Raw genomic sequence first — 17,213 nt, forward strand, 5'->3', positions numbered from 1 at the left:
GAGTTTTGCTCCATCACAAAACTGATTATGGTAAGAACGAAAAACTTGGATGAGAATGATCAGAACAATTGAAACGTGGGTTGTTGTTTGTTACTCAACATTGTAAAGATAAGGATTAAATATGGGAGAAAAATGGATCATACACAGAAACTCACTTTTCATAGAAACTGCAACGAAAAAAAATTAATCCAAAAGTAAAGGATCTAAAAATTCCAACAGGAGGTTGATGGTTACTTTGAGTTTGTCAGGAAGTAGCAGAAGGATATAAGAGTTTAGGGATGGAAAACGTATATGTTGGAGGATAAACCAAAGGATTTTTTATATATAAAAAAACGCACTAAAGATGTGGAATAAAGAGAATTGTGGAGTTATAGAGCCAAAAAGTTCAATGGAAAAAAAGGAGTTAGAGGAATTGGATTTTAATTGAGTCAATTTATCCTTCATGTCTAAGAAATTCAATGATTATGAGTTATTTAACGTTGAACATAAATGATGAGATAAAATAGATTCAAGAGAGATATTCAATAAAGATGATATATATAAACATATATTATTGATTAATTAACTAATTATGTTTCAAAATATAATAAATATGTAATTAAGTTAATTTCAATACAAGAAAGATACAATATTGCTACAAAGTAATTCGTGACCAATATTAGACGTAATTATTAATCCGGTGATTTTTTTTTTGCTGAATCTTAATTATTAATCCGATGATAAATGACGAAATCCAAAATTCAGAAACCATGTTAACACTTGAATAACCCCTTGTACATGTACACTGTACGTACTGACAAAGGGGGAGCCATATAGATGGTTAAAAATGGGAAACACATTTTTATAGGCTTACCGTGTTTTTAATTATTTTTTTCTTTCTCTTCTGATATTATTATAGCCTAATATCGCGAAATTCTGGTAAAGTTTACCCTTGAACCTTGCGTAAGATCCAATGACCATTCACGTTGCGTAAGAAAATATATAAATCATGCCCTGATTATCGGCATATAAAGGTATGCATGGGGATATATAATATTTTCAGACCAGTTCTGAAAATGCTGAACAAAGAACAACCAGTAGGCATTCACTTTCACAAACAACACAACTGTAGCGTAGCCAAGGTTCCACCTTATAAATATAGTATATAACATACAGTATAAAAAAAGTTACACAAACATTCAAACAAATGTTTATACCTCCATATATTAGTCATTCCTTTAAATATATTATTATTTCAACAATCCACCCTTTATTATTTCAGGTGTTGGGTGGGTGGGGGTATGATACACGTACACTGCTCTATAACACATTACCACGGAACATCTCTACCAAAAATAGTATTGCCATGGAACATTCACAAATTTTTTTTATACAACTTACAAGGAGGAAAAAAATAAACTAGTCTAAACTAGTTAAGTCAGCAAGATCTAAAGCAGCAGCAGGCGAAACTGCAAATTCAGATACCGACTGCATACGAGCTCCTAAACCAGCAAGTTTGTCAGCAACCTCCCAAGGCTGGCGAAGAAGGCCCTTAATATCAAAGATAACATCCCTGTGCATGTGCATTTGAACTGCATCAAGAGAGTTAGTCTCACAATGAAGCTTTCTATATCCCAACCTCCATACTTGTTGGATGCCTTCTCTTAAAGGCTAAAAGCAAAACACGAGGGGGATCCCTAGGACCCCAGAATTTAGCAAAGTCAAATAGCCACTCCCCTTGAGATCCTTTATATAATAATAATAAAATCTACGGTTTTAAAAATAGTATACCATCTATGAAAAAGTTTTTCATGGGTTCATCCTATGTGTGACCTCCTAGTGTATATGGCACTATGGTAGGCTTCTCGTGCTTCATTCGTGTAAGATTTAGGTGGGCTAAACCGTAGGTCTAATCATTAATTACTGTTTATCTTATCAACCTTCACCTCAAACACGTCCTTGGGCTTTTATTATTTATTAGTTCATAAACAATTATAATGAGAGTTGTTATGGTCCCAATTCCTTTGTTATTGGTTCCTATCATGTTTGAAAATTTAAAATTTATTATTTTCCAATAAAAACAATGAAATCAGTATTCCATTAGGGAATGTAAAAAATGTACAACAAAAATAAAATTATGATTCTTTGTTATTTTTTTTTTTACTTCTACTAGTACACTAGAATTATGATTTTATTGTACATTTAGGTATAAAAAAAAGTGCTCGAAAACATAATTTTATTATGCAAGAAAGATAAATACAACATGAAGAATAAAGTATGATTCTATTGTATATTGCACAACAAAATCATATTTTCGTAAAACAAAAATTATAACACAACAAAAAATATGAAGTAAAAAAACAGAATCAAGGAGTGAAGAGGGGGAAAGTGACATGAATGAATGAAAAAAAGAAAAAGAGAAAGAGAAAGATAAAAATGGAATGAAGAGAGAGAAGGAGAAAAGAGTGGTAAGAGAGGAAGAGTGGGATTAAATGCTCCGGAAGTAGTTTGGTCTTTGCTCTTCCCTTCAGAGAAGGGAATAAAGCATCCTAATCGACACTTAATTATAATTTTCTGAAAAGTAACTATCTCGATTTATATATATCATATACTTTATACAATATTCATTTCTATAGAATCTTGGAAAAAGTCTTGCCAAGGAGCAATTAGTTTCCATTTCAATTGGGTCCATAATTTGGAAAGTTGTGTTTTTTTAAAGACATTTTCTATTTACACCCACTTTTTCTAAGTACACCCATTGCCTTTTTATATTTTAGTTATCCATTATGCCTTTTTTTTATTATTAAAGTACACCACTTGGAACTCCTTTTTCTCTTCCGGAAATGTGTTTTAACTTGACTCAGCAATAAGAAATATGAATGTAGACCATTCTTTAAAATTTCTTGATGTTATTATATATCAGCCAATTTTATTTTGTTCTTTAAAATTTACAAATTTTCTTGATGTTATTTTATAACTTGACACTTTTTTTTTCATGTCCAAAGTTTTAACATGGGTTATCTTTTGAAAAAACACAAAAAATGAATAAACGAAGTTTGTTGTCAATTTTTTTCGTTGACTTTTAAAAAGTCAATATTTTATGTGGTTCAATTCAATTTTCAATTCAGTTTTAACATGCATGTTTATTTTTTACAGTCATTGTACCCATCATTTACTGTACAATATTAAATGTGGGTTTCTACGTTTGGGGATGTGGCTCCTTTTGTTAAAAAAGCGCAACGAATCGATTGTTATCATGCATGAATGTGCATGTGCATATGATTCAATGGCATTGTTATACTCGGTATTACATATCAGTCAATTTTTGTCCTTTAACAATTTGTATTTTTGTCCAAAGTAATTTAACATGTTCAATGTATCTCTTAAAAAAACACAAAAAAACTAATAAACGATCGTAATTGGCCATCTGGTGGAAAAAGTAAATTAGTCTAGGAAATCGTCATAGAACAATGATTCTGAAAGTATCAGATAACAACAAATAAAAACAAATTGTAGCCTTCGTGTGATTTTGATCTAAGGCACCTGGGCTTTCTCTTAAGTGGGTTAGGCTGAATGGAGTTAACTCACAACTCCATATCAAACCTATCGATGAAGCTATGGTTAATCAATTTCTCAAATCACTTAGAATCAAAATAGTAGACTGCACTTCAACAATAACTCAAATAAAACTATGGGTGGTGCAGCTACAAAAAAGCGGGAGCTATATAAGTGCATTCCAAATTCAAACAGTTGCAGGATTGAATAGATCTTAAAACCAATGTAAAACACCGCCTGTTACAAGCTTTCATATTTATGGCAGAAATGGTGATCAAAATAGAACCCAAACAGATGAGCATAGACTATCAGAGAAACAAAATTTGAGAACTTATAAAAAAAAAAAAAAAACTCTAACAATCTCTTCAGGTGGTCTTATCCGCTTTAGCAGCAGTAGCAGCAGCTTGCCCCCTAAGACGACCAGTCCTCCTAGCAGCAATGAGACCAACCTTCTGGCCAGGAGGAGCATCACGCCTGACGGTACTGGCATGACCAATATGCTGGTGATTACCTCCTCCATGAGGATGCTCAACTGGGTTCATCGCCACACCACGCACCTTAGGCCAGCAATTCCTCTTCACTCTGAATTTGTGATAAGCATTACCAGCTTTCAGAAGAGGCTTCTCAGTCCTCCCTCCACCTGCAACCTGCCCAATCATCGCCCTGCACCCACTAGGCACAATCTTCTTTGACCCAGAAGGAAGCTTGATCCTGCCAACAATGTGCACACACGCATTCAAAACCCTTGCATAGTTTTTTGCAAACCAACACTTGAATAAATCCAACTCCTCTAAATTGATCAAAACAAATTATTATTACAGTCATGAATGTGATGCAATATTAACAAACTCCTAGTGTTGTTTGAAATATTAACTCCTAATTTTGTATTGAGATTACTTATATCATTATAACTTATACCTTACTTGCTATGGAGTAGGTAAATCTCACTTTACACTCACATTATCCTTTTAATTCTTAATTACTATACTAAAGTTTAACTTTTCCTGATTTTGCAAAATGTTACAAAATATAATTCACTTAAACTAAATTTAATACAATTTCGATAAGTAATAGACTCAGCTCTCAATCACAGATTTTGAATCACCAAAACAGACAGAGATGTGGCAAAACCAATAATTCTCAAACATAATAAAAGGGGAAAGTAAATACCTAGAGGTGTCGTTATCAGGGTTGTGGCTGATAACAATGGCATAGTCACCGGAGGCTCTGGCGAAGACGCCGCGGTCGCCAACGTGGTGCTCGACGTTGCAGATAACGGCACCTTCGGGGATGGATCGGAGGGGCAAGACGTTGCCGACGACGAGGGTGGCCTTCTTGCCGCAGTAGATGAACTGGCCGGTGTAGAGGCCCTCGGCGGCGACGAAGAGCTCCATCTGCTTCTTGTAGCGGAAGGGGTGGCGGAACGCCACCTTGGCTAGAGGAGCACCGCGACCAGGGTCGTGGATGATATCGGTGACGACCCCTTTGAGGTAGCCGTTGCGCTCGCCGAAGTCGAGGCTGCGGAACCTCGCCGGACCCTTGCGGTGGTGGGTGTGGGACTTGAACACCGACCCCGCACCCTTACGCTGTGCGCGAATCACCCTTCCCATTCCGACGAAATGTGTGTGTCTGTGTGTGCCGCGCCGATGGAAGAAGGAAAATGCAGAAATTCGGGTAGAATATATAGCGGACGCGACACCATTTTGTCTCTGACCTAGATTGCAACTTAAATCCAGGTCCGAATGAGTTTATGGACTGGAGATATGGGCCCAATTGGTATAGACTGACAAAAAACAAAATAAAAATAAAAAGCTGAATTGATTAAGGCCTGATAAGATTGCCTGGGCTGAGTTTGACGTAGTATAAAAAATGAAAAGGATACAAAAGTAATGTGATTGACTTTCTTTTTAAACAGAGAATTTTATTAAAACCAAGTCGGGAATTAGTGATTGTTGATAAAGATTTTTTTTATAAACAATAAACATCCAATATAAGTTCTAAATCATATTTATGTAGTACAATCAGAGGTGTCGATTTCGAGTTTACTGAATATGCAACTGCTTAAATACTTGAAGAAAAAAATTATCATCCATAATAATCATATCCGATTTAAACATGATTGCTCCAATAAATAATATACTTAAAAAAATTATATTATAAGATAGAGTGCTAAATCAAATTTACGAATTTGGATAAAAACTTAACGAAAATATATTTTTTTTGTCAAATAAGTTTTTAAATTAGATAATAAATAAATTAAAAATTGATTGAAAAATCTTGTCAACTGCACTCCATATAATAAATTTGGATAAAAAATTATTAACAAAAATTAATATGTTTTGGTCAAATAAGTTCTAGTAGTATTAAATATAGACAATAAATTTGAAATTGGCTTCAAAATCTTGTCAACTACAATCTATAATAAATATGGACAAAAACTCAGAAAAATAAATACCCCTACCCCAACAGGAAAAGCTTGTGTTGTTGTGCATGCATATGTTGATATGTTTTAGGCATAGTAATACTAAAAGTGGTGTACCTTAGCCAATAGCCAGCCATACTCACTCCCACCCAACACACCGAAGTACTTAATCACTGATTTGTCTTTAGAAATTTTGAATTGGTTTTTTGCCCAAAATATGGAATCAATACAAACCTTGAGCAATGTATAGAAAAAATCTATATGAGCCTTAAGCAATTAATCAAAGCAAAATAAAATGGAAGATGGATAACTGAATCGCTATTCAAATTCACGCACACACTGCAAAGGTGCAATTGGACAAAGGTCTCACGCCAACGATTTGCCCGCTCCAGCTTTGCTTTTGATTTCTGATTTGTTGACGTAGATGATGGGAACTCGCGCCTCCCAATGCCAACCTTTGAGCCACATAAACGACAACAACGAAGGTGGAAAAAGAAAGACAAAACGACAGTAGAAAACAACTAAAAAATTTCTCATGGTTCAAATCAAATATACGTTTTATCCATTAAAAAGAAAAATATGTATCTTTTTGTTTTTGAGTTTGACTATGACGTTCTTTCGTCACCTTTTCATGTCACAGTAGTAGTTTTTTCAAATTATTATTTTATTTTTTTTATCGAGGTGGAGCCGCAGGAGCGTTTAAACAGTGACCACACACACGCGCACATTTGGCCATTTTGTTTGTTCATTACCTTAACCCCCGCTCCTTTCCTCGTTTGTCTGTCTATCTTCTCTTCACAGTCCAAGTCAAACACTTCAGGAGCCAAGCCAACACACCCCATTCAAATCCAATCCTCATTTCCATTCTGCCTTTGTTTCTTCCACCGCATAAACCAAAAAAACTACATTCTTTCCGGGTAAGTTCTATTTCTTTCTCTATATTTTTAGTTCCATGTTGTGTGTTTATGTCAGTGTGTCAACTTAGTGTTGCTAACAAATCATGTTTCTGGGGCCTGGGGCGGTGTTTGTTAGTGCATTCTTCTTTGTTACTTCTGTTTTAATCTGGGGTTCTCTTTGTTGGATTTTGAAATTCATGAGGTAGTTCTTTTGTTCTAAACTAAATTTAAATATGAGAAACAAAAGAAAGTTGTTAATGACTCGGATTTGCACTCCCAATATATTAGACAGTGGCTTTTTTCCCCTTCAAAGTTCGAACTTTTCATGCTCAGTTTAGGTCGTTTAGCAAACTATACAAATAACAATAACTTCTTAGGCCATGGTAATGTTTTTATATTTTATTTTTTTACTTCAAGGCCATGGTAATGTCGATATAACATTAAGAGCTTGCAAAACTGAACAGTATGTTAAAGAAAAAACAGATTATGGTGCAAGGTCTTATTTGCAATTATTCTGTGGATGGAAAGACCACATTTTTATTACAAGACTTCTATAAATTTATTTTCTACGAATGCAATTGCCAGAATAGCAATATATTTTTCCGTCATTAACAATAATTATGAAAAAATTACGTAAATTTATTTAAACTAGAAAGCTTATAATTTGCAAGAGTAACAGATTTTTTTATTATAAAGTGTATTTCTATCTGGTTTCTTTGGTTCCATTTGATTTTATTATATCAAGTTAATAACAATATTTGAATCTGGTATTGATCTTAGCCCATCCATGCATATTAATACTATAAAATTCTTATCGCCTGTTGATCAAATTATGTGAGCAGGGTAGAATTTTGAGATGGACCGCCGGGGTTGGCTCTGGAAGAAAAAATCATCTGATAAAAACATAAAGGTTGAGAATGAGAAACCAATGCCTACATCTGAATCTGTTGGCCCTACCTTGTCTTCTGTGGCACATGCAGGAGATCAGGTATTTGTTCGTTTTAGAGGTTCGGGATGGAAGACGTTTTTACATGAAGTCGCTTGCTAAATTTCTCACTAGCCTTGCTCTTCTCTCTTACTTTTTCAGCAAGACAACATCAAAAATAAGAATTATGTTCAAATATCAATGGAATCATACGCACATATGTCTGGATTGGAAGATCAAGTTGTAAACTTGGAGGATCAAGTAAAAGCTTTGGAAGAAAAGCTATCTGCAGTTTATTCAGAATTAAATAACAAGGATAATCTAGTTAAACAGCATGCAAAAGTTGCTGAGGAAGCAGTCTCAGGTAATACTTACATATACACAAATGTACATAATTCCAAGTGATTATAAAAGAAAACTCAGTTTTAACAGTTGAAATAATTATTGCAGTCACTCAATTTCTATATTCCACTTGTTAAGTAAAAAGGAGAGATGGTTAATTAAGTTTTCTATGCATTTTTAGGTTGGGAGAAAGCTGATGCAGAAGTTGTTTCCTTAAGACGTCAACTTGAATCTTTGTCTCTCTCTAAGCTCACTGTTGATGAGAAAGCAGCTCACCTAGATGAAGCCTTAAAAGAGTGCATGAAGCAGATAAGAACTGTAAAGGAAGAAAGTGAGCAGAAACTGCAGGAGGTGATTCTTATGAAATCTCATCAGTGGGAGAAAATCAAGTTAGAACTTGAAGCACAAATAGACAATTTGGATGAAGGACTTCGTGAGTTAGCCAGTGAAAATGCTGCCCTTCTAAGATCAGTTCAAGAAAGTTCGAACAAAATAGTGAAACTAAAAGAAGAGAAGTCTGAAGCAGAGGCAGAGGTAGAGCATCTAGAGAAGAATATTCAGTCAAAGGAAAAAGAAATAACCTCACTAAAGTATGAGCTGCACATGATTTCTAAGGAGATGGATATCCGTAATGAAGAGAAGAATATGATCATGAGATCAGCAGAAGTGGCAAACAAGCAACACACTGAGGATGGCAAGAACATTGACAAGCTAGAAAGTGAGTGTCAACGACTCCGTGGTCTTTTGAGAAAGAAGCTACCTGGGCCTGCTGCATTGGCACAAATGAAGCTAGAAGTTGAGAGTTCACACCATGTCATCAGTGCACCCCATCTGAGAAAAACTAGTTCAAAAACTGATGGCCTGCAAGCATCTGAGTTTCTTACCAAACAATTGAAGGTGTTGGAAGAAGAAACAAAGACATTGAAAGAAGCATTGGCCTCAAGTAATGCTGAGCTGCAGGCTTCTAGGAACTTGTATGCTAAAACGGTTGGCAGACTTAAGCGCTTGGAAGCAGAGATACATCAAGAAAGAAACTCCCAGAAAGCAATGTTGGCAACCAATTATGGAAACCCCTTCAGTAGAGTTTATAGCTATCCACCAAGCATCACTTCTATCTCTGACAATGGGCATGAAGATTCAGAAAGTCATGTTGAGTCATGTGCAACATCAATTCCTGACCATTCTGATATCAGGAGGATTGGAAGTGTAGGTAAATTAGAGAATCATAAGAGTGAAACTATCTCAGAACTGATGGATGACTTTCTGGAAGTGGAGAAGATGGCATGTTTATCAGACAATGGTGGTGTACCTCTTGGCATCATTAGTAAAGCTAATGATGATGCTGAAGATAAAAAGGAGACTAGCTGTTTATCTTCAAATAAAAATTGTTTTGACAGGATAAACCAATCAATAGAACCTGAGGCAGCTGAACATGTCGAGCATATGCAAGATCTTAAGGAAAAAAAGATGATGTTACTGGAAAACATGCAGCTTCTAGAAGAACTTAAAGCTCAATTGGCATCGTCTAATAAATCATGTAGTTTAGGTGAGATTCAACTGAAATGCATGACTGAGTCTTACAGGTCACTTCAAACACGTGTAGAGGTGTTAGAAGCTGAAAATAAGTATTTAAAGGAAAAGATGGATGAGCTAAAGAATGATCTTGCAGAGGAAAAACAAAGTCATCATGATGCTTTGGTGAGGTACAAAGAAATTGAAGAGAAAATGCAAAGGTTAGCTCTGAGCCTCAATTGGTAACAATGGCATAGTTTCTATAATGTATAATTTGAGCTTTGTTCCTTTAGTTTGATATGAGATCCTTTCTGAAATTTTGGTGTGTTTGCTACTTGAAGGGACAAGTGCTTGGTGTGTGCATCAAACTCAGCAGCAAATTCTGGGAAGGTATTTACATTTACATGATTTACAATGCATTGTAGCTACAGTCGGTCTTGCATTATTTCCTATGTATCATCATGATTATTTTGCAAACATAAGTAGAGTATATGCAGATGAAACAATGAAATATATTTGAAATATGGTCTCTTTGATCAAAATTGTGGTTAATTTTAGCTACTTTTCTTGGAATCATCAAAAGGCATCTCCTTTTCAACCACATTTTGAAATAATTACATGTACTGCTAAAAAAGTGGTGTTTCGAACAAATTTATTTGCCCACCAGAGAGCAAAACAATGCATGGTTTTCTTGATTTATGCAGGGAACTCCTTTTGCATTTCTATTGAATTGGTATCTGAAGTAATGTGCACATTTGAGTTCAAAAGGAATCAATCATAGTGTAGCTAAAAAACTGAAACTAAAAAATGTGGATATGACGTATCCCTATTCTAAATAAAACTGTTGTTTAATGCTACTAACTCTAGTGATATGTTTGTCTTTGCACGTGTGAAATAAACTTCTTTTTCTATAACGTGAAAAAAAAACAGTTATCCCTATTTCCAATGTTATTTGGCTTCCTTCATGGCTTCATCACCTTTTTCTCCTCATTTTTTTTTCTAATATCTTCTTGACATCAGGATAAAGAACTAGCAGCTGCAGAGAAAAAGCTGGCAGAATGTCAGGAGACTCTGTCTATACTTGGTAGGCAGTTGCAAGCTATGTGCCCTCAGATAGGTGTAACCATGACTCATCATAGTAAAAGGCTTCAAATGAATGAAAAGTTCGCCAAACCAACTTATGGCTGGTCAAATTCTTATGGTTCATGTAACTCAAATGAAATTGATCGTGCTGAGGCATGTAGCGTAGTGTCTGACATTCAAGGAGTGACTGATGAGTTATCATCGCATAATAACTCTGGTGCCACATCATGTCTTTCAGACACCGAAGGGAACTATTGGTTAAACCCTTGAATAAGGTTAAACTCTTACTGAATCAAATTCCTATTCTTCAGCTACTGCTAGATGAAAGAAAGCTCATGGTTTGAGCCACTTCTTTTTGTCAAAAGAGTAGTCACTAACATTGTTAATTGACTTTATTCTCAAGTGTCATCGAGAGCTCCCCGATGATGTTGTACATAGACAGACTATATAGTCAAAATTTGTATTGAGAATGATGTGTTTAATTCTCTTCAATATGTTGTTGATTTTGGGTAAACTTTGATTCTTATTCCAGCACTTGTATTACATGAATCTGTGAGGCTTCACCAATCTGGTTATAAAAGATAAAGATCCTTTTTTTTTTTCTCTCTTTCGACCTCCATGAACAACTAGACAGTGATTTCACTTCCTCTTATCACGCCACTTTTATTTCTTTCTCGGTGAACAATCTAGGCTTGTGTTGCCAGTAACTCGCAATTGTGTAGTGAAACTGATAAGTTGCTAGCAAGATAAGAGTAAATTTCTATTATAGTTGACTTTGGACGATTCATTTGGAAGCAATTTTTTTTTTCTTTGGACGAATCATAGTTTTGACCTTTCGGTCTTATAGTTGACTTTGATAAAATTAATTTAAAATTATTACTTGCGATGTGTTCAAATTAATCGTAGTGATAATTTTTTACATTGATGTTATTTTTATTTACTGCAACGTTGATGTTAATGAAACGTGTTATGTTGTGTAATTGACTTTAATACTAGTATTTTATCTAAATGAACCCTGAGCCATTGCGAATACAACAAAACAAACAAGTATACATTAGATTTTAATTTTATTCTCCTACACTTTTTGATTCATTTCAGTCGTGTAACTTAAATTTTTTCCTCCGACATTTTTAATTGTCACTTCCTTCTTTCAATTATAGTTTACTAGCATTTAACATTATTAATTCATTCCAGTGACAACTAATTTGGAACAATTTTCTTTTTTGTTAACCCCTCAATCAACTAATATTCTCAATTAACGACTTTAAACATTATGAATAATGCCTTTTGCTAAATTAAAAGATGGAGGTAATGATGAGAGCAATGTTCAAGCGAAATATAAAATTAGATTACTGAAATAAATAAAAGATTAAATTGGAACTTAAATCAAATTTAATTAGATGATTAATATGAAGTTATAAGATTGATTTAATGGTTAAAAGTAGAAGAAAGATTAATATGAAATTATAAGGTTGGTTGGAAAAATATTCTTTTTATCTATTATTTTTAACGGGTATTTTTAATACTAAAAAATAGGCACCGTCCTTTGGAAGTTAAGTTATATTGATAGAGGGTAATAAAAATGGTCTAGTACTATTTTCTTAAAATAGCCAAAATGAAAAATAAGAGTTCATCTGACTATGTGCAATGAAGCTAACAAGGGTACATCTGACTTTATAGAAAAAGTCAAAAACCAAACATTATTTCAATATCATATATTGAAACTTTTTCTTCTTTTATCAATTATAATATTATATTATAGCTATGACTTAGAAAGAAGAAAGTATATGTTTCTATAGGCAATGTTTATTAGAAGTTGAACATCTTTAGAAATTGTTGATAGCATTGTCCAAAAATAACGTGGACCGAACACGTGTGTTGATAAGCTCGAATTAAATGGAAAAGTCAACTAATTTAAAAAGAAGAAAAGCTAACCAATACCATACACTCATTTTCGAGCTCAATCACGGATGAAATATTGAAAACATTTCACGTGCAAGCTCAACTAAAATTTAAAACCATCGTCTAAACTATGATGGACAATATTTTAGGATGCACCTGGAATCCACGTTTGTATACGGAAGCAAAAGCACCCCAAGAGGACGAGGACAGTGAACCATTACTTTGTCTCCATTAAATCGTGCAAATAGATGTCATAGTTGAACATTAAGTTTGAATTTTCGGAGACATATATACTTGATATACTGATTTTATAATTTCTTAAAGTGGTTGAGCTTGTGTGTTTGGTATTAGTTTAGGACTTATTGACGTGATGTTGATGAGTGTACAACATTGAAAATACAGAAAAATGGGTACGTGGGCAACTCTAGGCTTTATTTGTGTTCATGAACCTGACATGTCTGCCCTACTACTTCTTCAGCAACCGAACCTACCTTATGTGCTTCTTCAAATAATCAAATGGAGGGTTTTAGATTTGGAAAACAGCGTGCAAAAGCAAGTCTTGTCTATGAAGTACTTCTGAATATATACAAGTCAATATTTGAAATTTATTATTTTGTTGGACTTTTTTGCTTTGGGTGCTTTTAAAATTGATAAACTTGAATAAAGTCCAACATTATGATTAGTTCTAATTATCCTTTTACATTTAATTTTTTTGCTTTAATGATTTTCTAGAGCTGTTGGCAAGGAGTTTACTAAAAAAGTTTTATACTAGTAACTTACATATTATGTCTGCAAGAAAGAAAAAGGATAAATTAGACTGGCCACTCTCTGGTCTCTAGGGATTGATCAGTTAGCTAAATTGCCAGATTGTTGCTAATTACTTAACCTACCATTCATTAGCCGCATGTGTTTTCCATGTAAATTTTCAGAAATTTCTAATTTCTCATCCAATCAGTTTTGGTGTTTAGACAATTTTAGGTTGTACATGCATATCAGCACATGATGATGCATATTAGCAATAGAGGCCCATTTTCTGAAAGAACACATCTTGCAAATAAATACATCATTATCTTGAATGGACCTAATGTCTCCTTTTATAAGCTTCATCCATGTCCCACTGATCATCAAAAGAATCTGGATTTACAACTTGAATACTAGAATACAGTACACAATTACACATGACTTAACCAGTGAATATTTACAAGAAGAACATGAAAAGTTCATCTAACAGAACATGGGAACCAAGGGATCCGTGCTTACCTTCATCATTATATTTGAATCATGCAGTACAGAGAGCAAGGTCGACGGCATAAAGAGTTCATGTCTTGTACAATAGTACTTTCACATGTGAACTTTAGTGGTTAACTTGTCAATATTTTCTTTTCCTTATCGAAAAGTGTTGCTATCATTTCAATTTGTTGTCTTTTTCTTTCTTGGTCAATAAATATTACTATAAAAATATTATTTATTATAATTTCTTTTCTAGGACAATTATACAGTGATTAATTGATCCCCAATTCCTTGTCCTCTATACATGCAGACATCCGATCGACATTAGTAATAGTGAGTGGGTGACTAACAACCTAATTAATTTAAAGTTCTAAGCTAATTAATAAAAAATATTGAATGAATCGGACAAAGGTTCGACTCTGACTGGACTAGTGACTCTCTTATGACACACACTTGTCCATAGCATATAGCAGCCTAACAATATCAAAGAAAGCAAGCTGAACTTCTGCTTTCTGCTTTATTTCTGTGGCTTAAGATAATTAGATTATGCCATCTGTTAATCAAGGAAGGGACAAAAGGACTACGCGTTTAATTGCCCTGGGATAGTTCCTTCATTTCCGTGTGCACCAAATGGACAGATTAAGAAGGCATTTGCCAAAGGCCTATAATTTAATTAATTATGGTAAATTACGGAATTTACACCTACTCTTAGTAGATACTGTATGGGGCCAATGTATGTACTAGAATTCTCAGGTAATTTATAAGGAAAATATCTCAGTACTTATGATTGTAAGGACAGGTACTGTTGTTGTCCCATGTCGGCTGGAAGAGTAAATGAAACATTATTGAGAATGTCCATCTTCAGATTAGGGGTGTGATTGGATAAATTACATATTATTAATATTATATATAAAATGAAGCCCTTTTCAAAAATTACTATTTATAAATTTATGAAAATATTTATTTTAAAAAACATTTTTTAAATTTAAAAATAAAACATTGATTTTTTAAAAAAAGCACAAACAAACAGCGATACCTTAATCATGGCCTGAGACGATGAATTTAAACACGTCCAGATTTGGTTAATTGGATTTTGGGTCACGTTAGCTGAGATAGCAAGATGCCAATGCATGAAAAGAGTTCGTGGCTAATGAATGATGAACAAACTTTTCCCATGCAAGGCTAAACATGATGCTGGCTACTTCTCGTACTGCTTGTCATATTTGCAGTGATTATTAATTGTTTTGGTCAATAAATAAAATTCTCTCTATTCAGAGATAGAGAGAATGTAGCGTACCCCGCATCGTATCCGAAGGGGATGTGACATAATGATCAGTTATGTATCATCATGCATGATTAATGATAAGTATTACTACATTGCAGCTTTTTATTGCATTTCATAATGCTAATAAACTATTGCAGTTTTAGAATTTTGTAACAGCCTGTCTGTGTCCAACTTTCAACTATTGATGCACCACTTGACTTTCATCTAAATTACAAGATAATGGATACGACTATAAAACAAGAATATCAGAACGCTAGTAACTGGGGACACCCAAATTTTGTTTGAGATTTGAGAAAATGGAACTTGTAAAATACTAACATTGAAATTTACCCTCTGTAATAACTCCACTTCCATTCATTTGCTTATTCCCCTTTTGCTCGTAACACCTGTGACTGACCAAAACCCCCATAACTAAATCCGGGTTGGATATATGTATTTGGAGACTTGCCTCCTCCAAATTATGAAATGCACAACTCCAATTTAACTTGCCAGTTCTCAATTTTTATTTTTTTTTTTGCCAAAAGTTTTGAATGGCATTCATTTTTTTGGATTTAACCACAACTCTTTCAAGCTAATTTGTCAAGCAAGCATTTTATTGGGTTTTCCTTCCCATTTGAGTAGGAGAAGGAGTTACCCCAGAGCGATCGGTAGGTTGATGTATTTCCAAGTCAACCCCCAAAAACAAACAAAAAAGAAGACTTAAAACGTATCAAAATGCAAGTTAAAGCAAAGAGGATATAAAAATATTCAACGGGGTAATACCCCCCATGAACAACACTGCTTCATTTAAATCACCACTCATTAAAGAAACAAATAACACTGCCAAGGAAAAACTAATTGGACATCGATCTATATATCTATCTTCCATACTATATACAATTACAACACCAAACGTAAAATGTTAATAGTAGCGACCAAGTCATAACCTCCACTAGACAATGGGACTTTTTTACTAGTAAATCACCACTTGACAAGGGAATTATGATGATAATCCTCCGTTTCTCAAATATGTTGTAGTAGTCCCTCTCCTTTCTCATCTCATCATGGAAGTTAATGACTCAAATGCAACTTCATCGCATGGTATGGTAAGTCCCATGTCGTGGTTGAAGCCAAACTCCTCCTCAGCTCTTTGGAGCAAAATTTGAAACTGAGGGTGAGCCAGCCATGAAATTGGGATAATATATCTGGTCCTGTTCTCTCCAACATAGACCGCAAAATGGCCTTTTGGCACATCATCAGGAAGACCCTCTTCATTGTAGGTCTGCTTCTTGCCAAAACTTGAGCATCTCTTGACAATTTGCTTGAGAACAATAGCTTGTGGTAGTTTATTGGATTTTTTGATGGCCATTATTTTGCTTCTCTTGCTTGCACCTTGTTCAAACTAAACTTAATTTTATTTTTTTTGTAGTGTGGATTATGGGGTAGAGTGGAGGGGGGGTATTTATCATGAGTTAGTATAGTGGAAAAAGAGAACCAGAGTCATGTGGGTGTGGGGACTAGGAGCAGACCAAAGTGTTTTAGGCGAAACTTGTTTACCGGGGAACGCAAGTTCCAACACCAGTGAACGTTTGCTTGCCTGCTCCTTCCCCAATAGACAAAAATGTGGCCCACTTCTTCTCTTAATTCTAAAATTTCCCATCACTTTGTCTCTATTCTCATGTTGGAAAATTTTCACTTGCTCACAATTCAACTTCCCATCTTTTCTTGCCCCTGGTGGATGCTGCATCTCAGCATTTTTGCCAAATAACTATCAACAAAATTATTTCCACTAGTAAAGGGCTAGTGGCACAATACTTGTTAGTTAATATAGGTGATCCTTTTTATCCCTAAAAATTTAGGTGAGTTGAGTCCAAAACTCTCAAATTATGTAATAACACATAATAGCAAAATTTGAGGTCATGTCTAGTTTTATCCTTATCAATTCGACCAATTGTTAGCTACTATCTTGATTTTAAAGAAAAAAACATTACTTCTTCATGTTTAACATGGTTGGTACTGAATCAAATATCATATGATACGTATATGTTTAAAGTTAATAAAAAGACTTGTTTCTGTGTATTTGAGAAACATGCACTAACTCTT

General features: G+C 34.4%; 3 protein-coding genes across 3 annotated transcripts; 1 reads left to right on the top strand and 2 right to left on the bottom strand.

The window, feature by feature from the left end:
- Positions 1 to 3,676: 3,676 nt before the first annotated feature.
- Positions 3,677 to 5,229, bottom strand: LOC114376945 (60S ribosomal protein L8-3). Its single transcript, XM_028335286.1, has 2 exons — positions 4,705 to 5,229; positions 3,677 to 4,245 (listed from the first exon to the last, which is right to left on the bottom strand). The coding sequence occupies exons 1-2, from the start codon at positions 5,142 to 5,144 to the stop codon at positions 3,900 to 3,902; spliced, it is 786 nt and encodes a 261-aa protein (XP_028191087.1). The 5' UTR covers positions 5,145 to 5,229; the 3' UTR covers positions 3,677 to 3,899.
- Positions 5,230 to 6,652: 1,423 nt separating this feature from the next.
- LOC114375035 (filament-like plant protein 4) lies at positions 6,653 to 11,315 on the top strand. Its single transcript, XM_028332772.1, has 6 exons — positions 6,653 to 6,873; positions 7,695 to 7,840; positions 7,940 to 8,141; positions 8,301 to 9,852; positions 9,973 to 10,021; positions 10,652 to 11,315. Exons 2-6 carry the CDS (start codon positions 7,709 to 7,711, stop codon positions 10,982 to 10,984), a joined length of 2,268 nt encoding a protein of 755 aa, XP_028188573.1. The 5' UTR covers positions 6,653 to 6,873; positions 7,695 to 7,708; the 3' UTR covers positions 10,985 to 11,315.
- A 4,554-nt stretch (positions 11,316 to 15,869) lies between these two features.
- LOC114373448 (auxin-responsive protein SAUR50-like) lies at positions 15,870 to 16,748 on the bottom strand. Its single transcript, XM_028330909.1, has one exon. It carries the CDS (start codon positions 16,477 to 16,479, stop codon positions 16,165 to 16,167), a length of 315 nt encoding a protein of 104 aa, XP_028186710.1. The 5' UTR covers positions 16,480 to 16,748; the 3' UTR covers positions 15,870 to 16,164.
- Between the last annotated feature and the right edge of the window lie 465 nt (positions 16,749 to 17,213).

The sequence above is a fragment of the Glycine soja genome, chromosome 11 (assembly GCF_004193775.1).
Source record: "Glycine soja cultivar W05 chromosome 11, ASM419377v2, whole genome shotgun sequence".
NCBI lineage: Eukaryota > Viridiplantae > Streptophyta > Magnoliopsida > Fabales > Fabaceae > Glycine > Glycine soja.